The sequence below is a fragment of the Styela clava genome, chromosome 2, assembly GCF_964204865.1.
Source record: "Styela clava chromosome 2, kaStyClav1.hap1.2, whole genome shotgun sequence".
In the NCBI taxonomy this organism is placed as follows: Eukaryota; Metazoa; Chordata; class Ascidiacea; order Stolidobranchia; family Styelidae; genus Styela; species Styela clava.
This window is the reverse complement of record NC_135251.1, coordinates 29,830,810-29,858,123: the sequence shown is the minus strand read 5'-3', so window position 1 is coordinate 29,858,123 and position 27,314 is coordinate 29,830,810. Positions and strand designations below refer to the sequence as shown.

The following is a 27,314-nucleotide window of genomic DNA, read 5'->3' as shown; positions in this document are numbered from 1 at the left end:
TTTCTTTGCAATAGTTTGTAAATAATTGGGCACGAGAAAGCACAATTCTATAAATTGACTGAAAATGATTTCTTACTCAATTCTCTAATATTTCTATCACAGAAAAGAATGGTCCGAAAGATGGCACACAGCAATGTGAAAATTCCTTCAGTCTATTTTTTGAAAACATTTTCAATTTGGAATCTTAGTCGGAAAAGTATTAGTCGGCTTAGTAACACCCGATTCTGTCCATCTATTTTAAAGCTCACCATACCACATGGCGCCATTTCCTATTCTAATCCGTTACCCCGAAGATAATTCAACCCACTTATTCTATTTAACATACCTATGTTTTAACCAGACGACAATGATCTTGATTCTTTTCTACATTTACATTCCATGGCAACTCCTGGCATGTAGTGTTACATTTGAAAGTTTTATCACAGTCCCAGCCAACGCAAGAGTTTTCATTTTATTGGACCCCTTAAAATTTTGACTTAGACTCTATACGTGCATATCATCCGAAATTATCTGCGGAAGGAATTTTTTACGTAATCTGCTTTCTTCTGCATGGCGAATACACAGAGCAAAAGTTGAAGTTGGGTGGATTGTGGATTTCAAAGAATTGGACTCATAGACTATAGGTTACAAAAGTTCTATATAAAGTAAAGAAACGACATGCGGATTCGGCAATACCTTGTGCCACAAACATTTGATTCTCATGAATTTCCGTAAATACTTATCAACGTTTCGTGTAAGGGCAAATGTTGTGATCCTGGAGAGAAACAGACGGGGGGTAACATATCGACAAAAGATGGATTCACATTTCGTACCATTTCCCCCTTTATTCACTACAAAATCTTTCTGGTCAATCTACTAGTTTGCATCCATTCACTGTACTGGTGCCTGCTAGTCAACGAAATTTCTATCCTGAAAGCTTCGTATTCAAGAAACTTTTATAAAACTTGTTTTAAATGCTTATTGCTTATTATTGGACACGGAATGGACCGATGGATCGTTTTGGTATATGTTGTTGTTGTTCTTTATGTTAAAATTTTTCTTCCTATCGGTATGAAAAAAATCGCTTTTCTCTTTTATTACTGGACCAATTGCTTTGAAAATTTTAGTAGTTGAAGATTGTACTTTTTGCCAAAAGGCTATTACTTTTGTTTATTTCAAATATTTCTGTGACCTGTATGAGTTTCGTTTTTTGTGTGCTATGACGTCATCAAAATTTGTGCGCCCTATGGCATATCAGCGGATCTCATGCTCAGCGAACCCGGTGGATCTCGTGCTTATAGAAAGTGGGAAGTTTTTAATGGGGTACTACTTTCGAGTGTACATATGAAAAATTGGAACAATAAAGAGAAGATTATGATGGTCCCGTGTGCCAGTATTACACGCGCAATCGTGAAGCTTTTTCATAGGGAACGGTATAGACTGCGGTACATGGTCTGGTAATACAGAGGTGACTCGGATCAGTTGGTATTTCAATTCACGTTGAAACTGAATTATGAAGATCATTATCATAGGAATTATTGAAATTTACAGTGTTTAGGCTTAAAGATTGTATTGTTTGCTGCAAAGCTATTACTCTCTTCTTTGTTCCTAAATTTTCTTTGAGATCTGATATTTCATCTCAGAAGTCGATGTATAATTTTAAATTATGGGAACACATTTTTTTGACATCGTGATAGCTGTCTTCCACGATTTTATGACATCGTGACGATTGGTACCGGTATTCTACTTTGACAAATTGCATACCCGAACTACAGCGTTTTGCATTTTGCGTCCATTTATTTGAGCATCTTTCTCTTGATAATTTTGCAATTATATTATGTTGTTTTGTCTATTCGAAATTGGATAATGTTTCGGACATGCTGATAACGTGACGAAACTGATTTTTCAAAAAACCAAGGATTGGCATTGCCAGGTTAATACATTTGTATTACGCCTAGCAAGTTTTGTTACAGTTGGAAGGAAATTTATGGTATTCAGTCTATTCATAACTCGCCAAACTCGGTATCCAGATAATAAAAGGTCACCCCTTTTGCCTCTGTATGTTCTGTAGTAAAGTAAATAATTTTTGAATTAAAAAAGCCCCATTGTTTGAACATAATTTCTAAATGATTGTATATTTATTGTTATCATCCGAGGTATGTGAGGTAGGACATATAACTCAATACAATGCAGGCTGTGATGCCTGTGCCACCGAGAGAGGAAATGCCGCTCAATCGAGGAATACTCATTTGTGTAATATGTTCCAGTCAATTTAGTTCAGATGGTGGCCAATTGCAGTGGCGTCGCGTGGTCATTTTGACAACCGGGGCAAGCTACTGCTGGACCAAGTCACCCCCATCTACGGGGACAGGATGAGCGCTGTAAGTTCTCCCATCATTTTATGAGTATAAAAACTATTCCATCGGTAACAACCAATCGGCAAAAGCGACAATTTTTAACGATAAGAAAGTGTCTTTAAACCGGTCCAAGTCAAAGGATTAATAAATATAGACATAGTTTATTTTGAAACCTCTTTCAAAAGGAAAGGCAATATTTACCCAGATAAACACAATGACATATTAACAGAAACTTCGGGAAAGCAGACAAAACCTAAAATAAGGTTTAAAACGTTACTATGAAGAAAGGAAAGCTAATGCAAAGATAAGGACATGCGTCGCTCACTCATAGATATATATGCTGCTAGACTTCTACTGCTTGAACATATATGCAACACGCCGCGGTTTCTTGGAAGCAAAATGCTCAATAACGCGCTGATTAAAGTCATGCATCCCAGAAATAACGTCTCTGTGAATGGATAAAACAGCCAAGGAATTTAATCTATCTTGCTTCATTGTGTTTCTGAGATACGTTTTAATACGCTTCAGCGTGCTGAATGTTCGCTCTGCGTCGGCGGAAGAAATAGGCGTCGTCAAAATGATGTCCAGAAATTTTGCAGACGCCGCAAAGGTAGTTACTAGATTGTTATCTATGAGGAACCCATAGAGCGCGCAAGTTGATGTGATGTTCAAAAAAGTTTGATTGGTGTATATACATCGCAATTCATTTTCCAATTTACGCACGTTTATCATGGGGTAAAATTTGGAGACAGTAGGCAACAAATGGATGGGAAATTGACGTGCAAATTTTGAAAAATTTTTGGGGTTCAACAAAGAGAACGCGGCAAGGTGTTCAGTGCGCAGACGATCGCCTATTTGATTCACCAGAATGTCACAGCATTCCTTTGCAGACAAAATCAAACGCTGCGTTGTTTGCCCGCGGCGTAAAGAAGCACTCCATGTGTCGTCGTATTTTATTGTTTCCCGGATACGAGATACAGCATCGCAGAAGTCTGAAATACACGACTGCACAGACGCTCCATCCATTAGCCTTGACTGCAATGCGCCGTATAATACATCCACGTGATAGAATATTGTGGAGAAAAAAGCGAGAAAAAATGAAAACTCACCATCTTCTAGCAGACGCTTTAGACCTGCCGCCTCCCTCACAGAGCGTTCGTCCCAAACCGGAGAGCTCTGAATGCCATTGAAACACTCAATGAGCTCAGACCTAATTTCGGACACGCCCTGCACCACGCGTGATTGGAAGTTCCAACGTGTTGGTGCACAAGCTGGGAGACGGCGGCTACATATCTGGCGAAGGAGGTCAGAGCGCTTCGGCGAAACGGAAAAAATGAAGAAAACCCCGAAACATTTGCAAAAAATAAACGGACGAGAGGGGTATCAAGACACATATTTTTAATAACGAGGTTAAATTGGTGTGCATAACAATGTAAAAAATGCGCATGAGGAAAATCTTTTTTTATATAAACTTGAACACCATGTTTCGACTCACTCATGACTGCCGCGCCGTCATAAGTTTGAGCTATCAATTTCGACTTCGCGTTGTAAGGCTGTAACACTTCTTTCAGTACATCCGATATCCCACAAGCCGTGCGATCAACGATTGGTACAAAGCTGTGAAATCTCTCGGTAGGTTTACCATCTTTCACAAACCGAAAAATCACAGCCAGTTGAGAAACGCACGTGATGTCAGATGTCTCGTCAGACTGAATCGAAAGGAACTGGCAATTCTCAATTTCCAGAGCCAAATGTTGTAAAAAATTTTTATACATTGAGTCGAGCAAATCATTTTGGATATCCTTAGATGTCCCTTTCGAAACAGTTGCGGCATCAAGATGATCTCTCAATACTGTATCTAGGGATGCAGTGTATTCCACCGGTGACCGTACATTTGAACCCATGTACATTTGAACCCATGCGTATATCCATGGGTTCAATCTATATGCGGGTGCTAAAACCCATGGGTTAGGGTTAGTATGGGTTTAACTATCCGTGAAATAAAAAAAATTCCATAGGTGCAATAGCATACAGGTGCAATTGTCATGGGTTCAAATGTACGTGGGTTCAAATGTAATGGAACCTATTCCACCATATCCAAATATACCCCTCTATTAAAAGAGCCAGCCCGTTCATCGTGCCCACGGAGGGACAGCTCGTGACAACCAATAAATTTCAAAACATCTATCAATCGACCGAGAACATGGCGGTTTTTCTTGACGTTTTGGTTGTGCCGATGAATAGAAACCGCGCGTCCTTCATCCAACTGTGCTGCAATAATAACATTTCCGAATGTTCGGTATTTTACTGCATTGTCCAGATGCTCCATAGAAGATTTATGATCCCTGGCACGCTCGGAAAGATGTTTGAGATCTCTAAAACCAAATTTACACCAACGTGAGTCACGGGCGGTAGCAAAAAGTAGGCAATAAAAACAAAAAAGTGCATTATTGTCCTCGCTGTAACACAACCATTCGTGTTTATTTTTACCAAGTTTCTGCGCAGAATGTACGCCGACGCTTTCCTCCGTCATGGGATTGTTCCAGTGAACAATTTTTTGGTTGATAAAGCCCAAGACGTTGTACCTCTAATTTTTTGTTCCAGCGGCAGCTGCGAAAACGGAGTGCGAAGTAGTGCATCAACCTTATTCATTATGAGGTCTAAGGCTAAGAAATGCGAAGCCAGAAAGAAGTGAGGAGCTCAAAAGGAATGTGGAAAATCGAAAGCAAATGGACTAAAGGTCTCTAACTGCCTCTAAAGGTCTCTACGATATACAATGAGCAACCGGGGCAAAATCGGCGTCGCCCCGTCGACGTTCGGCGAAGGCTTTGCGAGCGAAAAATGAACCATGTCGGGAGAATATGGCTAGTGTAGACAGTCTGTGCAACCGATATTGAGGTATTTTTCGAATATTTTTTATTATACCGAAAAAACAACCGGGGCATTGCCCCGGTTGGCCCTATTGACGCGCCACCACTGGCCAATTGTATAAATTTATAGAACCGTAAATATATACTACTACGTAGAACGCCAAGACTTACTAGCTTACTAGACTTGACAATTTACTGGAAAATTTGAGGAAATTATGTCGATCAATTTTTTAAAACGGAAAAAGACGTTATACATGCCCAATATAATTTGCTTGGTCTGTTTTACAGTCCGTCATCATTGGTATTGTATGCCCTTCATTAAAATTGGATTGGAGTTTTTGCCGTTTATTGAAATCAAATCAGAAAGGGTAAAATAAGACGGCATGGTATGGTTTGATATACTTTTGTATTCTGCATTTGGAGTATTCGTTTACGAAAATGCGATCAGTCGCGTTGAAGCTATCAAGTCACGAATTAGGAGTAAGATTTTAGAATAGCGAGCACAAAATCGAATGCACAGTGTATGGAAACAGGTCTTGTGTTATGTTTATAGCTGAAAGTCACTGAAGTGCATAGCACAGCGCATGATGCAAGGGTGTCTGCAAGGAGCGGAAGATAGGATCAATTAGAAAACATATTGTAAAGTCACAATATATAATATGACTTATATGGGCTTGAAAAATTGCTCCCAAATCAACCCGAAATCGCACAATGTTTTTGAAATAGAACCTGCAAATTCTAAGTTTATCATTTCAATATCCATTGAGTTATAAAGCTGAACACTCGTGAAAACCAAGTTAGTCCCCCCGGTTGTACTTGAAACTCATTTCATTTACTCTTTCGCCGTCGTCGAATAGCGTTAATTTTATGCTACTGCAACTGTGATGAGAAATCATTTTCAAAAATGCATCAATCACGCAAATAAGTAAAAAAAATCGATTCAGGTTCGTTTTCACAATATTGCACGCGTTTTTCGTTCGCTATTGGCATGTATTCAAAGTTCTCTGTTTCAGAAATGCAATTAATATTTTAAAGTTGTTTAATACTGTGTGTAGGTTTGTGTTGTTCTCTAAAATCGAACGTAATAGTTGTAATGCTTAATTTTAAAGTTGGTTATACGTCAGAAACATCGATAACAATTTCCACGAAGAAGATTTAATAATTTAATAAGAAGAATCGCACTAATAATTTTTCGTAAATGAAACGTATAATTTTATCCGAACATTAAAGAAAATTACAGCAATTATCTGCCTGCGGCAGCAATCGCGGCTTTAATTTGATATATTTGTTGCTACTGATACAAAATCGGCACAAAATGAGTGCATGTATTTATATTTTTAGTGGTATTCGAGATAACAAGCGCGCATTGTGTACGCATTACAGACAATAAATAAATTCGAGTCGGCTAACTACAGTCAAGTAGTATATACATGTTTTGCGATTGCATACCGTTTAGTCATATGCCGCGTCGTGTTCAGTTTCATTAATTAAACTAAAATGGTTAAAGGAAGGTGTAGGGGCACAAACCCATCCATCTACTTACATAGGCTAATAAATACATGCACCTGAATTTCAAGGTTTTTGTCAACTTCGTATTTTAAGAAAAGCATTCGAAATATGAAACTAACTGTTTTCAGTGGGTAATATTTTACAATTTGCACAAAGGTGAACGAGTTTCATATCGGCATTTTAAAACGAGACTATTACTTCCTGCTCGGCGAGGTGAACTGTCGATTTGATAAATTGGGATTTTTTGAAAACGTGTTTTATGCTTTATAGATTTCAATTATCAGTACATCACTCTCACTGTGTCGTATTCAGAGAATCAAATTTGTTTGAATTAAGACAAATTAATCTATTTCATATACCGGGAAGCAAATTAACTTAACGCCGGTTTATTCCATTCCGACGATAGAGAATAGATTTATTGACGAAGTTTTACTATTTATACAGTGTAATGTTAATGTTTGTAGACCAACGAAGTTACAGCCTACGTTATATCGCTGAATTCATTCATATACTATTTAGATAAATACGCCGCAGAATAATCCAATAAATATGCTTCACAGTGAAGAAAGCTGCGATTTCGATGCAGCTACATGACAGGCTGAATGCTTTTTTGTTAAATTGTGGAATTCTTAGCAAATAAGGTGCAGTATTAACAGATCAGATTTATGTATCAGAAAGGTCCGACAAGTTAGTCCCAATAGGCAGTCCAGACGAGGCCTGATTCTGTCGTAAAATAGGCAGTAATCTGAAATATTCTCGACATATATATTGTTTTTACAATTTTCACAGTTCTCAGTACACCGATAGTTTCTCCAGGTTTAACGGGCCACAGCTTTATGTAGCATTTGCTCGCTTTTTTAAACATTGAAATAAACTCAACTACTGCCCACCTTTTTTTGAGCAAGATTTGTACTGTGACAAACGCTCATATGTCGTGTCGTGTTGCTTAGATACTTAACATTTTGGCTTTTGAGTCGTACTGTACGTATTTTGTTGTGACTTATATATAACTAAACTGAGGACAGCACCGCATAGATTGCCAGATACTAGACCCCTCAGTTGTCATTGAAGTTTCGGGGGGAGGAAAGACAGATAGTATTGGGTGTTGCATTAGTACTGCAGTATGTGATCCACTTAGAGTTAAATAGTCGCGTAATACTTTTGCAATTTGAATTCACCCACTGTATAATAATCAAATTTATCAGTAATTTGTTAAGGTAGATCACAAGTTTACTATAAAAGTCTTAATATTAGGGTGTATAAATAATCAATCAATCCATCGGTGAATTGATATTAAGAAAAATATATTCATAATGTTGATTTGACACCAATTCCCGGAGAATTTGATGTCCATTCAAAAGAATTCGAACACCATTAAATGCCAACATGTAATCTTGGCTGTTAAGGAAAGATGTTTGTCCATGCTTGAAGAAGCCCTTGATCAAGTTAAAAGACGACTTCCTGCGTCAATAAATTTATTCAATGACCCAACCAATTACAGCCTCAAAATAATTTTTAACCAGGTTTTGAGACCAATATTTTCGAAGTGCCGTTTTTTGAACTTGGCCGGAAAAATCAAGACTATTATTGAAGAGCAGTACGGAAGTCGCCTTTTATTGATTGGAAGAAAGATAAACAATTTAAAAAATGGGCTACCCTCGGGATATAGAGCCGTTTTAGAACGGAGCTTGCTACATGCCTCATAGCACCTGTAACTGTAAGCAATGTCGTAGTGAATGGGTGTTCCTATTATCAACCTGCATACGAACTAACGCAAGAAATAGACTTCAGTTGTCTCTGTTAGAGGCAGTAATTAGAACTTTGTCTCCGCGCAACGGCCTGCGACGCGAATGACGCACAACAACTAAGAATTGTTATGGCCAACTGGTTTTGTCCTAATTCAACGAATCTGAGTTAAACCCGATTTACAGCTAATATTACTAGTTTTGCCCGAAATACCGAAACTTAATTTGATGTCCTTACACTCTTATCTTGCAAAAAATTCTGCAAAGAATTTATTTCTTCAAACAAAATGTTGAATAGTTTCAAAGCTGACACGTTAGTTGTATTTTAAATCTGAAAAATTCTTCATTGAATCTCCATTTGCAGAAGAAACTTTTATGTGATTATAGTACATTTTCTAAATGAAATTTCAATTTTATACTTAGTGAAACGCCTGCCTCTTTTTGTTCCCTGACCTGGCTTTTTATCACTGGGAATCTGGCTACAGTGGGTTATTATACCACGCTAATTTGACTCCCGAAGGCTCATTCTATCGATTATTTATTTATTGCGCTTACCAAAGTGTTCAACATGTGGTAAATATGAAAATTTTATGCACATTTTCACAGATATTTATAAAAATGATAGCAATTTTTAGTATAATTTTGATTTGTCTGTTGTCTCTTATTTATCTTCGAAAGCACAAAAAGAAGAACCTTCCACCTGGGCCTACCGGATTACCGATCATTGGATATATGCCGTTTTTAAATAAGAATCCTGCTTTGACCTACACTGAGCTGGCAAAGGATTACGGCCATGTATTTTCTGTACAAATCGGAACAGAATATTGCGTGGTTCTGAACAGTCGAGATGCCATTCATGAGGTAATATAAGGTGGTGATGATTGATATACGTACAGTATAATGATGTAAATCTAGGACAGGGGTTCTCAACCTGTGGTACGCGGGATCTTATCAAGTGGTACGCGAGCGGCTTTGAATTATTGCAATAATTATCCATATATCTCCCATACTGTATGTATTTGCGGAACGGGTTTATAGCGCTACCAGACCTTGTCTTTAGAGATCGCCCTCGCCTGTTACTGCCTACCTAAAACAAAACGTGACGGGAATGTTTTTGCCCGTTTAACGTGTCAGGTTCACAATGCATCTCCATAGAGAAATCGGATACGAAAGAAGCGTTCGGCGGGAGTGGTCGATGCGTGTGTATATGCCCTCATAACGCCTTGATACATCATGCTAGTCGGCATCATCTCAAGTTTTAAGGCTAATTAATTTGTAGACTAGGTTAGGCAGTTCATGGAAGCGGCTAGCGCCGATTAAAGTGTATTCGTTCGAGTTTTGCGACAAATCAAGGTTTCAGTTTTGACTGTAGACGATGCAAATTTTCTCACGGTTTTGCACGCAACTAATACGCTGTTACAGCATATAATTGATACGTTGAAACTTCGCACGAAACTCTAAAATGAATGTAGTGACGCATTATAGAATACTCTTCGCGCAAAACTCTAAAATGAATGTAGTGACGCATTATAGAATACTCCCAAAACGGGCTTTGTCGGTGGTACGCGGTAGGAGTAAAACACACTAACGTGACACGCAGTAAATAAAAGGTTGAGAACCACTGATCTAGAGGGGAAAAGAGCAAAGCTGAATTTTTGCTAGGGTCACCCGGGTAAGCTGGGTAAGTATATCAAATTTCAATTTATAAATTTCTTTCTCTTTAGGCCTTAATTAAAAATGGGAGACTTACTGCGAATAGACCAAGAATCAAGTTATTGGAGGAAATAAACTATGGGCTGTCAATAACCTTCAACGGTGGACCAGTCTGGAAACGTCAACGAATGTTTGCTTTGAAGACTATCAAAGGGTGACTATTACATTGTAGAACTTTTAGCAATACTATCTTGAACAAGAGTATGTCAAATTCAACAATTTCTATTACAAAATGACGCTATAAAAATAGAAAAAAATCATTTAGACCCAGAACAAACTTGCAAAACAATTACAATAGGACTTATTGAACACGAAGTGGACTTATGATGAATCGTTTTCTGACTTTTTTTGTTGTTTCTGTGAATATATGAATGTTTTTTTTTGCAATCTCATATCGATCGATTTCAATCTCCATTGGGCCTTATGGGACCCAATATTTGAACCAAAATTTTCATTAAACAGGAACACTTTTTATTCTCCTAGTCCCTACTATCAGTAGTGGGTTTTACGGAACCTTGCTTGAAAACGGCGCGAACAATTGTCGTATAAAATGAATAACACTTTTTATTCCCTTACGCTTGACTGCACCCGTCAAGGTTGTTCACTGCTCTTTTCAGCAAACTCGGTGCTGGAAGGCTTTGCCGTACCTATCGATGCACGACCTTCGTGTTTATAGCTTATTATTATTAATATTATTACGGACGCCGAAAAAAGTAGCAAAGCAATGATCGCAAAAGTTTCACATCATTCAGTAACCTTTGACTTAGCGCAATTCATTCGGAGATTCCATAGGCTTCCACAGGAAGATTCATTTTGATTCCATATTGTAAATTTGATAAAAATTTATTTTCTGTAATTTTTAGATTTAGCAAGCAGATGATTGAGGACAAAATCCTCGAAGAAATTTCCTATTTATGTGAAGATTTGAGCAAAACAGGTGATGAAGAAATTGATTGTCAGGTAAGAAGCTTCTGTATTGTAGGGAATGAACTAAAAAAACACCATTTTGAAAGTAAATTGAGACAATAGCACATAACGATATGTGAACAATATTTACAAGTTCGTTTGAATTACAGCGGTAAATGAATACAGTTGGCTAATTCCCAGACGAATAAAATTAGCAGTTCAATAAACTGCATTGCGTAAATTTTATTCTACATTTGCTCTAATAAAAGCAAGAAACAAAATTTTAACATCCAAATGTTACTACTTACTCGGAGTGAAGCAAAAAATCCCTTATTTCTCACTTTGCCTCCCAATCATTTGCTTGTTGTTTAATTAAATTGATATAATGCAATCATTATATTTGACGACCGATTTTTATCTACCTGATAGTAGGTAGGTTTTATACTGATGCAAACACGATGCCAGAAAATATCACCCATCAAATTAGATTCAGCCAATGCTCAGTTAAAGGCATGTCGTTTCAATCCTTTGTAATTCATTCATTCTTTTGATATTGTTATTTCTGCAGTAATTACTTTTGGGGAGAGTACTCTACGAGTTAACGCTAATATAATAATTTTTACCCAGAATTTACTCGCTAACATGACAGCAAATGTTATGATCAATATTTTCATGGGATTCCGGTTTCCACATAATGAGAAAGAACTCGGTCGCATCACTTCAGTTGTAACTATGTAAGTTGTTTAGCGTTTTAATTCACTAATTTACATATTGACCTTTATATTTTCTTATATGTGATCTTGATTATATATCCCGTATTGCTAATGCGTCCAAAAGTTTTTTTTATATAATTTTCAGAGAATTAGTTATTTACATTGGTTTGGCACGGCACGTTCTCGGTGATCGCGAATTGAATAGCCTTCTCCGTTCATCTATTTTAGTACGACTTTGTGACAATTGTAAGTGCAAAGTTACGTAATATTAACAAATTTGTTATATTGCAGTTTTTCAGATGTTGGAATCTTGTTTCTTGCTCCATTCCTCAGACATTTTTCAATTTTCAAAAAAGCTTATTCCAGCATGTTATCCGGGTTCTTCTTTTTGCAAGGTATTGCGCATGTTTTTCCAACATGATCGTTACAAAATAGAGTGAACTGGCTATTTATGCAGTATTATTTTAATATATCGATAAATTTATCGATAAATGATAAGTACGTTGTGCCTTGCCTCGTCAATTTTGACATTTCCACTTGTCAACACATTATAGCATAATCGATATCTCTTAAATGTCACCCATAAAAATAGTGGGTCGATATAGTATTCAATATTTGTTATGTAAGTCGTCAAAATTTAAATGGTATGAAAGCCCATGTAACAATAAATTTCGTATTTTCAACAATTCTGGAAAATTGAGCAATGAAACTAACATTTTAAAAGAACATGGGTAAGCAATGTACGACTCTTGATCTTTAAACTTGATAAACTGTACAGCGTTTAAAAATTAATAAAAGCCATTTTATTTATTCATGGTAAATTTGTGGTAAATTGAAAAAAATAGACATAATAAAATTAAGGTTCAAAAAGAGTGTATCATTCCGTATTTTTACCAAGGAAAGATAAAATCAATAATAGAGAAACGTCAAAATTCGTCAGACAAAAAGGAAGAATATTCAGATTTCCTTAACAAATATCTTGACGAAATGAACAATGGACAAGATGAGTCATTCACGGTTTGAAGTTTTAAAAATCTTTTTTTGAAATTTATTTAAAAAATAATATTCTTAATAAACAAGGCACTACAATCATTTCAACTAGGATATATTTGAAAACAGATTTCATGCTGCTCAACAAAACTGAAGTGTTAATGTATATTTATTTATGTTAATATATATTTTAAAATTCACTATAACTTTTACCTGAGTATAGTTAAATGCATTAGTTGCTTATTTGAGATTTGTATGTAATTGTTGTGATTTGACAATTAGCGCAGACTCTAAATATTTAGCTTGACAGAAAAGTCAATTTATAGATGATGAATGTGAACTTCTGACATTTCAATTGAGGTAAATAATGTTTTCTGAACGGGGCTTCGCAAACAACGCTGTAATCACAAATTACTGCTCGATCTCGCCGGGTTAGAATTCCTGACAAACTGAAAATTGGTAACGAGTGAATGGAAATAAATACCAATGAGCATTTTAAATTATTTTTGGAAATTGGTCCAATTAAACATCAATATTAAATGCAGAAATTTTAAAATTTTAAACCATATTTAGATGCGCCAGTTAATCATCATAATTCAGGACATTCTTGGAGCAGGTACGGATACAGCATCGACTAGCATTCTTTGGTGCTTATTTGCCTTGGCTGTATTTCCTGAATGTCAGGACAAAATATCGGAGGAATTAAATAATGCAATAGGTATGAAATGATAGTTAAAAATTAAGTCAAAAATAGCTTTAGAATTTTCGCAATTACAGTCGGATTATTTATTCATCTGGTCAATTCTGCACCCATTCAGGTCTCAAGCTGATTCATAATTTTTCAGATTGGTCTTAGCTAAGTTACGTTTTAATACATACAGCCGATGCACTAAGGCGATAAGATTTAGCGACGTTTTGAGGAAATATGAAAATTTTATGATCCAGCAAAATTAGTATTTTTAACATCTAATATTCTCAACTTTTCCGGCCTGACACGTACAAATTTGTATTTCCCACACGCGAAATGTCAAGCCACAAAATGAAAACAATGCGCTGACAATTTAGTGCAATTTGTTTTAACTGATATCTAAAACTAAATTGCATATAAACCTTTCGATTGTTCGTAGATCGGTATCAATTTCTTGCTACGGCTTCGTTACTAATCATAGGGCAATGTCTACTTTTTTATCTCGCAAGTTTTACTGCCGCCGCGAAATCCATTCAATGTTTTCGAAATGAAGATATGAAGGGTTGAGGCTGAATGTGTTCTCCGGAATCCTGTTTTTTTCTTTTTCTTCTAGTTCCCGCCCAAGCTATAAAAACAATCCTTTTAAGGCCAAGACAGCAAGGTTACAATGGAACACGAAGAAAAACTTCCGTACACTCGAGCTTTCATACAAGAAGTTTGGCGACACAGGACTCCGGCACCACTTGCGGTTTCGCACGAAACGACGGAAGACATGATTGTTCAGGGTTACAATATCCCAGCAAAAACTACGGTGAGAATGGCTAAGCATTAGGATCACACTCGACAATGTACATCTTATAAATCAGATGATGGCAATTTGTTTCTGGCCATATGCCCGAGGATTTCAAAATATTTTGTCGTCATCCGGTTATAGTCTAGGGGTGTGACACCTTACAGGAGGGCCACATACAAATAACTGGGTGAAACCGCTGGCCGCATCTTTTTTCAACATAGGCTTTCTAGTAGTTGCAGGCACAAATATTTTGGGTATTGATCTTATGACATGCGTTGTTCGCTTTGCACAAGCTAGCTGTTAGGGTATCGTAACGTCATAGGCGTAGATAATAAATTGGACTCCGGCATAGGCGTTGCAACGCAAAGTCGAAAAGGGATTGGAATCACTCGCACATACCAGTTTAACCTGAATTAAAAACCTGTTTTGCTGGCGCACATAATTCAAAATTTGCAGTTCTCCTATAGGGCGGCAAAATTTTTCCTTGTGAGCCTCATTTGGCCCGCGGGCCGCAGGTTTCACACTCTTGCTATAGTCCCGTGGTTCTCAATATTCTCATGACACGCCCCCTAAGGATGAGTCAAATATAATTTTTGGGGGTAATAGTCAGTGATTAGTGGAGGTTATGAAGAAGTTATATATGACAGGCACAGGGAGACGGCCAAGAAAGGTTTAATGGTGCTTATGACTATCAAGATTTTTTTCAACTGGCGATGGTCACTTTGACAATGTGTCCCAATCCGGAGTCCGGACCCAAACTTGAAATGATAGTACTTTCAAAGAATCATAGTTCGTGAACAGCTGACAACGGGCCTGTGCTTTATAAGTCCTATCCCAGTGGTATTCAACTTAAAACCGACGTCATTTTTTAATATCAATCAACATGACAATACTTGCAATGAAATCTTTCATGTGGCTAACTAATAAAATCATAGAGTATTACAAAATCACAACTACAATTCAAGGCAATCGACAAATAACAATATGTTATAAATTATATACAGATTATCAAATCATATAGCATGTAACAGTATTTACATACCAAATGTTTGGCCCTAACCGGCAGCCATATAAATTATGTTTTAACCACAGCCAACAACCTTAATTTTAACCAGAATTAACTTGCAAACACTATTCATGGAAATTCTTGTCCAGACAAATAGGGAATGAGTCTTGAGAATGAATCTTCCGGCTCTGTCGTTATTACGTATTATAGATAAAACAACGCTGGTAAACCTTAAATAACGAGATAGCGATCGGAGACCGCCGACCTATCGATCTATCGGCGTGTATCTTTCGCTCTGACTCAAGAGCGACACCGCGTGTCCCATCACTAATCGAGTCCGACGGACCATTTCAAATCGTTACGTGGGCCGGATTTGGCCCGCGGTTTGGGAACCCTTGCGCTAATGTATCTGACGAGCAGATGAAAATACCAGCAGCTGAAAATCCCTGTTCTAAAGAATGCTAACCATCTATCTATTGGGATAATATAAGCCATACGGTTGATATATTAACTCCATGAATATAAAAGATATTGGCGTATATGACAATGTAGAGGATAATAAATATAGTGACCAGACGACAATAGCATTTTACGAAACACGTCCAAGTGCGAACAAGCAATCAACTGCGCGGTTCTTTGCTTATCCTACCCAGTTTATTGGGCGCTCCAAAAGTGCTTGTACCAATATGGAAGTAACTAATTTTGTTCGCCTACTTTACATTGTTGTGTAAAGGGACTGAAACCTATGGGCAGGGGGTATATTCTGAACTCGTAATAGAATTAAAATAAGAAAAATCGGAACAAAATTATGGCCTAACCCTAACCTGGTACACAATACACATACTACTGGAGTACCCTTTATTGGTTCTGTTAATTTATACATATTCGATGGTAAATATCGATACTGCTCCAGTCGGCTACAGTCTGTCAAACTCGTTCGTGTTCACTGAAAACTGACAGTTTGTCGTTGAATGATTTGTTCAGACATCCTTTTTTTATTTGAAGATAAAATCTAGTCAAAATCGTCGTGTGGCAAGGCATTTATTTCAACTTAATACTAGCAATTAGCAATAAAGTGGAAGTAAAGTCAAACTAGGCGAAGTTTATTTATTTGTTTATTTTTTGAAGATTGTTCCAAACCTCTGGGCTGTTCATCGAAATCCGAAAGTATTCAAGAATCCAGATGAATTTTTTCCAGAAAGATTTATTGATGAAGACGAGAAATTCATTCCAACTGATCACGTGATGCCTTTTTGCATTGGAAGTCGCCATTGTATTGGAGAACAGATAGCAAGAATGCACGTTTTCTTGGTTTTCGCAAACATTGTCAGACAGTTTAAAATACGGAAACCTAGGAACAAACCACTACCTTCGTTTAATAAAGGCGTATTTGCAGTTTCATACAGTCCTCACGAATTTAATATAGAGTTTCATGAAAAATAAGGATGGAATATCATTTCTACCTCCAATAAAAATATATAGCTCACAGATTGACAATATTAAATAGACAATATCCTACAAGAATGCTGGATTCAGGTGCGCGTGTCGATGTATACTTAATTTGTGTAGTCCGAGATCATTTCAACTTCTTTACTGTAGTGTAGACATTATAATAGTAATTTTAATTCATTTGACAATTTTGTGAATACTCGGATCCTATTCATCATAATTTTATTTTTAGTCTCGCCTTTTCTTCATTTTAATAACCACGCAATTAATATAATAGATAAATAATTAACATGTTTAATAAGTAACTTTTGAAACCATGGTCACGTGTCTTTGATACATATGGGAATTATTAGAGTATTAAATATATATATGAAATGGAGTCCTAGACTTATTTAGACTCAAATTAGCAACTGCTAGATAGATGTATGTATTTGCTACACTTGCATACAACTTGTGGAAACGAGCAAATGACGTTTGAGGAAGACTTCCGACGGTATAGACTAACAAGGAAAATGAATAATAATCTACCGCAAGACTTTTCGCGCCTGGCCGAGTTCAAAGTCGCCCGCATCTCGCTGCCTACAAAAATATATTGTTCTTGGCCGCGAAAATGTATAGATTTCATGTTTCTTGAGACGAAAATGCAATACATCTCCAATACAGACAATTATACTTCCAAATGAGACCGTTTTTTATGGAGGCAATGACATGCTTCAACGTACAACCGATCAAATTTGGTAATTTATTGGTGATGCCTTAATCAACCTACTCTTGAATTCTTTATTCCTCCCTCATTATACCATTAATGTTACGGGCAAGTCGCACTCAGACTTATGTGCAGTTTGAATACTTCATCATGTGTCTAAAAATATGTATTACAATTATACTAAATAACTAAATCATACACTTAACAGCCTACAAAGTAATTTATATTTGCTCCCCGAAAACACAAAATTCTTCATGGGAAAGAGTTCTGAGGCTGGGAAGCACTTCGTTGAAGGATTATATTTTATTGCTGCTGCATATATTTTGATTACCATATACATACTTGCACACTTTAGCACTTCATGTCAATACGATCAGGAAAATACCGCAGCTATGGGGTAAAGTGAATCCGACATAACTGAAGTTCTTGAAAAAAATGTAGGCACAATCAGGCAAAAATATTATTATTAGTTGTAAATCGGGTTTGAATAGGAACAGATCTAGTTGATCATCACAATCCATTTTCCAACTATAAGCATATTACGCGGCTTTCGCGTCGCTGGCGCTGTTAAGACAGTAGGGAACAGTATATATCCATGACATACTTTGGAGTTGGCAATAATATATCAATTGTGTGCTGGTAAATTCTGATAGTTTTGCATTCGTTGGAGTTAGGATCGGGCAATCGCAGAAAGAGGGTGCAATAGAGATCAAGATAAGAACTGGACCGCTCCGATCTGCATTACACAACACGAAATATTATTTGATATTATATTAGCTTTAAAAAACTTTCGAGCATAAATTTCTTTAGGTATAGCAAGTACAATGAATGAACGCGTGAGAGTTCACAGCCAACAGCATCTGACGACTGAAAACTTTTTTGGAATAAGTTACGACAGTTCAGAAGAACACAAGTCCATTATAATACCTGTTAAATAATCACAGCAACGCAACATTTTTTCGATGGCGAAGAAATTGTAGTTCGGACGCCAATTAGAAGCAAATAATATTCGATTGGAATGCAGTGATAAATAGCAAATCTGTTCACGTTTTCTGCTTTAAAAGTTAAACGATCGCAGCAAATGGGTAACGTGCACCACAGCTGCCGTGCATCTATCAGTCAGGCAGACAAACAAACAGACAGACAAATACCTATCAACATACTTACCGATTAAAATCGATAAGTAATAAGTAATAATGTCACATTTTGTTTAACGATCGTCCTCCCACTCTTCTGTGATAATTTCTGAAATACCTGATTAAAAAGGTATATTTTCAAGTTTATCATCAGCACGAGACACTCACAAATTCAACCATTAAATAAGAAATTTGGCTCTTCTTCCGCGCGTGTTCGTAGAATTGAAACAATACTCCAGTTTTCTAATTGTCAAAAACTTCTTGCCCTACTTGTGCCAATTGTACGAATCTCTTTTTGTATGAATACTACTTTATAGAATCATATCAATCAGAGTTTTATATTATCTCAACTTCATACATGGGAGTTTGTAAAGGGAAGTGAACAATTATCCTGTATTATTAAAATAACCTATCTATTCACATGAATACTACTTACCTGAATTAAGCAAGTTGCACGGATTCCATATTTTATTCCAATTTTGACCGCCTGTTTAAAATATGTCTCTACCTCAACCCCGAACAGCGGGACAACTGTGCTAAAGGGGTTGAAATATCTATTTGCATGACTGGCCAGTTGTTCTTGTTGAAAACAACGACCGACGACGTCTTGGTAATTTCTAAGCTAGATTTGGTAATGGTATTGCGTCAAGTTTCCTTTGCTCGCAATGCTGAATAAACCATACTAACCTCTTTTATATTTGTACAAAACTCAATAGCTTTCTGGTAGGTTGCTCGTAGATATTATTTCTTTGAAAATAATGATTTTTACATATAGCAGTCATCTCGGATTTCAAAAAATAATTCGAAATTATATGTAATATAGTATTTGCAATAATCTTGGATAACTAATTTTTATCTATAACTTACCTCATTTAAGCTCTCTTCTAAGATAACATTATCTCAATTCATCTCATAGCTATGTTTCAGTTAATATTCCACTACCATATACAAAGCAAACCGCTCCCACACAGACTTAAACACAAACGTAAACAAATAGAAAAAAGCACTTTACTGGTGCGGTAATTAATTAATGATTATCCCATAATTGAACATAACCACAGCAATGACGGCAATTCTGTCGATATTAGGTTCAGGTATAAAACTGAGTTATAGTTCCTATGTTTTCAGATTTGAAGAGCGGTGGTAACTGTATTCCATACATTGATGTTTATAGCATAATACCTCGCTTCTCACGAAAATGTTTGCAATAAATTATGAAGTGAAAGGAATAATTATCCTGGGATTAATTGGTGCGATCATTTTTTCTTACCCGGGATGAATACGAAAATCTCATCTTTAGAGTGATCGAAACAAAAAAATGACTATGAATTTAAAGCAGTGGCCTCCAACCTTTTTCGAAAAATTCTTCTCTGCGCCTATTTTGAAACGTTTCCCTCAATATGCATAAGAACTCCGTATCCGCAATTCATCCATTCATTAATGAATCTTTAGATAATGTTACACCCAAGTCGCAGTTTTATGCAGTTTATAATGCGGACAATCCGGACATAAATATGTATTGCAATAAAACTGTGATATCTTATTGCTGTTGCTCCATCCACCACCATTTTGATTAGCATGCATGGATTATTCACTACCAGTTTGTTTTTGAATTGACCATACCAGCTGTTTTTGTTTTTAAAGGGAGGCTGATGACAAGTCATTGGACTTTCTGTATTCCATAAATTGGTTTTTGAGGCTCAACCTCACCATTCAAAAAGAGCGTTTCGAGATCGTATAAACGAATTAGAATATGGCTTCAAACTAATGGTTTTCAATCTTTCTTCGCCTATTATAGAACAATTTATTCCCACTAAGCATAAGAACCGTGTATTCGGTATTTGTTCAATCGTAAATGAACTTTTCATTACCAGCTATCATCTTTTATTTCTCAAAATAGTGGTAATTAGCATTTAAATAATTGTTACTGGGATTATTGCAATGTTATCCATAACCATTTTGCGAAATAAATGTTGATAGCTGATAATGCGTCACTGCAGAATTATTGTCTCATTTGAGGGTAAATTGGAATATTTTTCAATAATCTGTAAGCAATAATTAGGTATTTCCTACAACCTGGTGAGAATGTGTTGCCTTGCCATTCATCGGCCAATAAATCTGTTGCTTCAAGCAACAATTTTTACCTCGATAGAGTTCAGAACTAGAGACTTTTCTCCAGAATTGAATTTACTGGATGAAGAACTGGGAAAGCAATCAGTATGGAATGTTGATATTCCTCGATGTTACTTGAAGAAGAGCCCAGAGCCCATTCTCCGGTGCCTGTTAGAACTTAGAACCAGTAGTGGGATTCAGCCGGTTCGCACCGGTTCTATAGAACCGTCTCACGGAATTTTATGAGATCAGCGAACCGGTTAGCATCACTGAAAAAAAACATGACTTTTGTAACAGAACCGGCTGAAAGATATGACATTTGTGTGATGGAACCGGCTAACAAAAAATTTGAATTCCAAATATGTAGACAATAAAAAAAAATACTCATGGGTACTTTTTCGAGTATTGTTACCAGGAAACATTATCCTGACTACCATATCATATATTATTCAGGCTACGTGAGTGTTATGATAAATTGCGGAAATACACTGAGGTGAGTTAAAGTTCCGTGTGCACAAATTCTATTTTAACGAGCATTTTGTATTCATCACGAATAGACCGAACTGGACCAGGTATTATTCATCACCAAATTCACTGGGTTGCATCTCATCAGTATAGATAGCTAGATCGATTCCAATGACTAAAAACGCGTTTCCGTTTTGTAAGTCACATTAGTTAACTACTGTTAAAATAGATGGCAGAAGGAAGTAAAAGCGAGGGCAAAGGTTTTACGCATTTTTAATAATAACTTCTATAACAGATCGGCGTAGGATTTGTTTAGATTTGATAAAAAAAAACAGCATCGTTCCAAATATATTATCGCGATGCTGCCATATTGCTCGTTCTTGTTTCTGAACTTACCATTTTTATTTGCTTTATCTGGTTGGCAGTTTGACGAAAATGGTGATCGACGGCAGCGTAGTACTATTTATTTTTCAAATTTTGAAAGTATATCAATTTTGTAAAACTTAATATGGACGATCGAGACAATCCACTGTAATTTGAATCTATATCACTCAGTTTACGGAAAGGAAAACCAGGCGACGCCAAATTAATGAATCAGCAAGAAAAGTATTTACAAATTATATGTTGTCATTTATTATAAACAAAATAACAACACAAGATTCTGGATTATTTTCGGTTACGTGATAATACAGGTATTATCAATTTTGAGAATTATCAATATTTGTCCCACATCTGCTTAGTCAGAAGAAATTTTTTTCCGAAGTTTTGGTTTTGACAGAATAATTTTTGTTTAAATTCGAATAACCGATAATTCAGATTTCTACCGCAATAATCTTGTAAAGAGAGATTTTTGAAAAAATGGAAACTAGCTCACCTTATTTGCCGAGAACGACGACCTCTACTTGCCTACAAGCCTGGCTAATCAGAAATCTTTCTTGGCAATAGGAGCTCAAAACTGTAAATTGGGCTCGTTTTGAAAATGTATATTTTTTATTGACAAGCTTGGAATAGTGTTTCAATTAGCCTAATTCGTATTCTCCAAAATTAGCGTTCAATAATATTTTAAAATAGTCCATTTCTGAAAATCATGTCATCCTTCATTAAAAATGTAAATTTGGGAGATAATACAAAAAAATTGTTTACTATATTTCGGAATATTGAACTTTTAATTTGATATTATTGAGTTTGGGAGTTTTCTTTAATCATTAATCAATGATCAAATAAATTTTTACAATGAAAAACTCTCACAATAATTTTTATCTATTGCGTTCTGCTTAGTCATATACAGCATAAACATAATATAAACTCTTGTGATATAGAAAAAGTATACCATGCGGTATTTATTCCTACTTATATGGATTCGATTTTTTAATTCTATTCAAGGACAATCCCCTTCAGGTGAGTGCAGTTTGTTTTTTCCTTACCAGATTTCCATTTTTGTTGTTGTTGTTGTTGTTCAGCATCATTGAATCTATGAAACTCTTTTCGTAAGACACAAGAGATATTTTCGCGGGTTCTGTTATATAAGTTCTATTTATATATTCTCTCTGCTCAACAAAAGTTAGTTATGCAGATAGCAATAAATCAAAGATCACATAACAATAAAACTTTCTGTAGCAGCCGAAACATTTTTTTCACGAAAAGCGATTTTCAAATGTGGTTGTAAACATTGATTGTTGTTTTTGGGTTCTGCGTGCTATTCCTCCGTCTTAGTTGTGGTTATGAAATTCAAGTATCAATGAATCAACAGTAATTTTTTAGGTAAATTTCCCAGGAGTTTTTTAAAGAGCAGAACTTGTAAACCAGCATGTAAGCACCAACTCGCAACAACATTCTCAAATTAGGCTTAAAAACATTGCAACGGTTAAACATGCGAAGAGTTTTTCTGGTATCGAGAGAAAACTCTAAGTTGTCACATTTTGCAGAAATGATCGGAATTTAGCAAAGTTATTATTGTTTAGGTACATCAAATTTTAGAAACTATAGATTGGAACTGTTTGAAGAAGGAAAAACATATGATGCTGCCAAATCTGTTTGTGAAGGCAGAAATGCATGGCTTGTTGAGATTAAAGATGAAGAAACTCAAGCTGCAATAAGGCAGTTACAAACGTAGGAAAATATCAAATATTTCATTTGTATTCATAGGGGCTAGTTTTATTGGGAATATTAATATGCAAAGGTGGGTGTTAAAACAGCTTTACTTCAGTTTTGGAGAGTTGTATGTTAAATTTCTGAATGAAAGAAATTTATATACATCATATATACATAGACCTCATTTATAAATTCTCCGATTCCTCGTTAAGTCTCCGAATATTTGATCTTTCACGATAAATTACACTCTTACTCGAAAGGCATTGATCAAATTATAGAAAATGCAATTTTTGTTAAGATCGGCCCTTTGGATCGGTTTGCATTATGACAGTGGATGGAAATGGAACAACATTGAACATTCATTGAAATATACCAATTGGTACGTTTTTTTGTGTTTTCACTTTTTAATAGGAATATTTGAAGAAAACGATATCTGTAAAATGTTGTTTTGTTCTTAGGATAACAGGTATAGAAATTTGCGATGTTTATATGTTAGATATATTAGAAATCTTATATATACCAAAAATATTTTACATCCGAATTTTTATGCGTATATATATAAGTATATTTATCTAATAATCCACGTAATTGAACATTTCAACATAAAATGGCGATATTGAAAAATTAATTAAGTTTAAAACATTGACTTGCTAAAAGAAAGAAGGCAATGCTCAAATATACAGTCACAAAGGTCGCGCAAAGAATAGACTACAATTATATGCGAACAGAGTTTGTTGAAAAGATCGGCAAATAAATCTGAAGTGTTCTCATATTAAGACAGAAAAAGTTTCGGTAAAATATCGGCTCTCATTATACTGAATTTGAAAGGATGTTCCAAAATTTTCTTTTCAACATTATTGATTGATCTTCAATAAATTAACGTTACATAAAACGCTAAATTATTTTAAGAAGGAAAACAGTAATTGTGAGCAGAATGCGGTTCATCGTTTCATTGAGACGAATCAATTTATAAAAGCAATAATTTTTTCAAAAGATATAAGTTTTCTGATATAATACATATTGTGCAAACTAATACCAAAATTTCCTGTCGAATGTTTTCTATGAATATTGAAATAACAAAAACATATATGTTTTCTATTTGAACGTGTGATTCAGCTTAGAAAATTTTCGTTACCCTAATCATGTTTTCAAAAAAATTCGGCAAAAACTGTAAGATTGCATGGGTTTATATAAATTTTTAAAATTTTTAATCATAAATCTAAATAATAAGAAATTCGAAGCAATAACATGCAAAATTGTCCAAACACTATTTGTGAATAAAAACTTCATCAATTTGCTTTGTATTCTTCTGTCAGGTTTGCCGGAAATCCTCAAATTGTTAACTCAAATAAAAATAACTACTGTGGATCTACTAGAACTAGTGATGGAAAATGGTTTAATACTGACTGCCAACTCCGGTTGCGGTATGTATGTCAATTAGGTATGTTAAAATGTATAGTTATATATATAGTCATTTTCATACTTGACCTTGCCCTTTTGAATGCTAGCGCCAATTCTACAAAAAGATTGTTGGGACGCATTTTATAGTTTTTGAAACTGAGACAGGAGTAGTGGCTATTACTCACGTTCATGCGCGCATATTTCATTGTGATCATCCCTATAATCTTTTAATGTAGCAAACAATCCTCAGTTTATTTGGTGCAATCATTTCAAATATTTACTGAACAAAAAAAGCCTCTTTTTGATGATAGTTAGTAACAAGCATAATATCACCAGAAGTTAGTTAACAGAGTAACTAAAACAACCCAATGCGTAAAGAACTAAATCAAGTGGTTTTAGTTGTACATATGATATAGGTTTTGTTGTTCAAAACATTCATTTTAACATTCATTCATTTTAAGCAATGCATTTTATTTGAATTGAATTTCATTTACAGATTTAACCTGGACTCTCTATAGTAACAGTAATTTGGCTCTAACAATAATGAGCAATCCGAAAAAATCATTTTCCGAAGCGAACATATCATGCATTACAAATGGAAAGAGTTTAGTATCAATTAATACCGATGGATTAGATTCACTGTTGACAACAAAACTTTCTCAACTGTGAGTATTATTACATAGAAAATTATAATATAGTGAACCCAAATTACAATAAAAGAACAACGGATCTAATATCTGGTGTTGTGCATAAAATGAGGAAAAGATATCGTTTTCAAGTTTATGCCAAATGCTATCTAAAACTGTAAACGTGATCTATTTTTTGACAGTTAATTATAAAATAATAGGCCGTAGTTTTTATTAATTGATTAATATTTTGATATTCATTTTGATATATATCTTTTCTTGTACATATTGTCTCTCTGATGCTGAATCCAGATATACGTAGGAAGTATTGCTACCCGATTGTTAGTAGTTTTTAAATTTTCAGTGGTACCATGAATTACTGGACAAGTGGAAATGACTTGAAGACAGAAGATAGTTGGAAATGGGGAGATGGAACAACCATCAGTAAAACTGATGCACATTGGTGATTTGTTTCTTTTTACGTCAAATATTTTCAAATAATCGGTCAATCAAATATGTGAAGAAGTTAATGAAATATTTTATCGTTGGCATTTGCTTCCAATGCACATTTTCCCTGAAATGAATTGCGTTATTTCAAATACAATGCCAAGAATGCGGCAAGCTGTTGTTGTTGACAATACAAATAAATATTTTTATAATTTTTTTGGTACTCCAGAGGTATGTGAACCAAGATGGCGGACACCGGGATCAGGTATGTGTACTAGGATAGGGTTAGACCATAATTTCAGGATTAATTTCCATGGGAGTGACTTGGCTAGTCACGGAACTCGTAATAGAACTAAAATGAGGAAAATTGGAATAAAATTATGGCCTAACCCTAACCGTGTACACATACTACGTTCCGGTGTCCGCCATCTTGATGCACATACTTCTGGAGCGCTATTTTTTTTATAAATTAAATAGCATTGTCTTATCATTCTTGACTGTTATATAGGTTGCGGTGGCCAGGTGACAAAAATGAACCAAACGGCGGAAAAGATGAAAATTGCTTATTGAAACATGCTGTGTACAATTATAAATGGGCTGATACAAAATGTACAGCAAAAACTGGGTACATCTGTCAAAAGGGTGAGTAATTAAATTGAATTTTTAAATTTTCCGCATCTTTTTCAATAACCCTACACACAGAATGAATGCGCTGTGAATTGTGATACTGATATATCCAGAAATATCATAGGAAACATACGAGCAAAAAAGCTCCAAAAGGGCCAAACATTTTTCGTTTATTTTAGGACTGAATCAAGTCTACAATATTAGACAAGTCTACAATATTAGATAATGATTTAAAAGATGAAACAAAAACAAGAATTAGCGTACAATGAATTATCATGTTAAAATTAGCATAAATCACGAAGTGTTCACGTATCCCCTACTGTTATTAAATTTAAATCTGCAATTTGATTTAAATCTGTAACATTTAGATATATCATTCTATTTTAAAACCATCTTTATCTTCTTTCATAGATGTAACATCTGGTAACTGTGGTACTGATGTGTGTTTAAACAGAGGAATTTGCACGGTTAGCAATACACGATATACATGTAAATGTAAGGACGGTTTTTTTGGAACAAAATGTGAAAAAGGCAAGTTTTAATTTCCAAGAATAAATGATGACGACATTTTCTTGTGTCCAATTGCATTTTTTATACTTGACATATTTCGATTGAGGTTTCGTGAAGTCTAGTCCGAACCATAGTAGATTCCATAAACAACAATAAAGTGGGCAAATAAGAGTCACATTGAATACGAGACTTGAATCGTGCATTAAATCAACGTTCAAACAGTTCTAATCGCGCTTTGATTGTATTTATAACGGCATCTAATCAATACCGCCCAATTTTAATAAATGCCACGACAAGCTGGTGAATTTTTTGATTTTGTAATACAGTATTATTGCACGTGAAAATAATATTCAACGTTATTTGCTATCTAAATGAATCGCATTCGAAGAATTGGCTTTGAGTCCAAAGTCAGTTTTTTCTCTGGCGGTTAGACTAATGTTTTTCATACTTCAAACAAGGTAACTAACTTATCGAG

At 35.4% G+C, this 27,314-nt stretch overlaps 2 protein-coding genes and 1 pseudogene across 3 annotated transcripts; all 3 read left to right on the top strand.

The window, feature by feature from the left end:
• The first annotated feature begins 1,302 nt into the window (after nucleotides 1-1,302).
• LOC144420205 (U6 spliceosomal RNA) lies at nucleotides 1,303-1,401 on the top strand (annotated as a pseudogene).
• A 7,669-nt stretch (nucleotides 1,402-9,070) lies between these two features.
• Nucleotides 9,071-17,097, top strand: LOC120336525 (cytochrome P450 2U1-like). Of its 2 annotated transcripts, none has more exons than XM_039404217.2 (9): nucleotides 9,071-9,321; nucleotides 10,185-10,327; nucleotides 11,037-11,133; nucleotides 11,707-11,813; nucleotides 12,084-12,187; nucleotides 12,691-12,809; nucleotides 13,356-13,500; nucleotides 14,118-14,281; nucleotides 16,398-17,097. In XM_039404217.2, the coding sequence occupies exons 1-9, from the start codon at nucleotides 9,079-9,081 to the stop codon at nucleotides 16,710-16,712; spliced, it is 1,437 nt and encodes a 478-aa protein (XP_039260151.2). In that variant the 5' UTR covers nucleotides 9,071-9,078; the 3' UTR covers nucleotides 16,713-17,097. The 2 variants fall into 2 exon arrangements, with proteins under 2 accessions (XP_039260151.2, XP_039260152.2); XM_039404218.2 differs by having other exon boundaries at nucleotides 14,084-14,281; nucleotides 16,398-16,603.
• A 5,307-nt stretch (nucleotides 17,098-22,404) lies between these two features.
• On the top strand, nucleotides 22,405-26,991 carry LOC120335323 (C-type mannose receptor 2-like). The gene is made up of 8 exons (XM_039402815.2): nucleotides 22,405-22,535; nucleotides 23,099-23,246; nucleotides 23,527-23,607; nucleotides 24,545-24,669; nucleotides 25,126-25,294; nucleotides 25,620-25,718; nucleotides 26,211-26,344; nucleotides 26,741-26,991. Exons 1-8 carry the CDS (start codon nucleotides 22,469-22,471, stop codon nucleotides 26,869-26,871), a joined length of 954 nt encoding a protein of 317 aa, XP_039258749.2. The 5' UTR covers nucleotides 22,405-22,468; the 3' UTR covers nucleotides 26,872-26,991.
• Nucleotides 26,992-27,314: the final 323 nt, after the last annotated feature.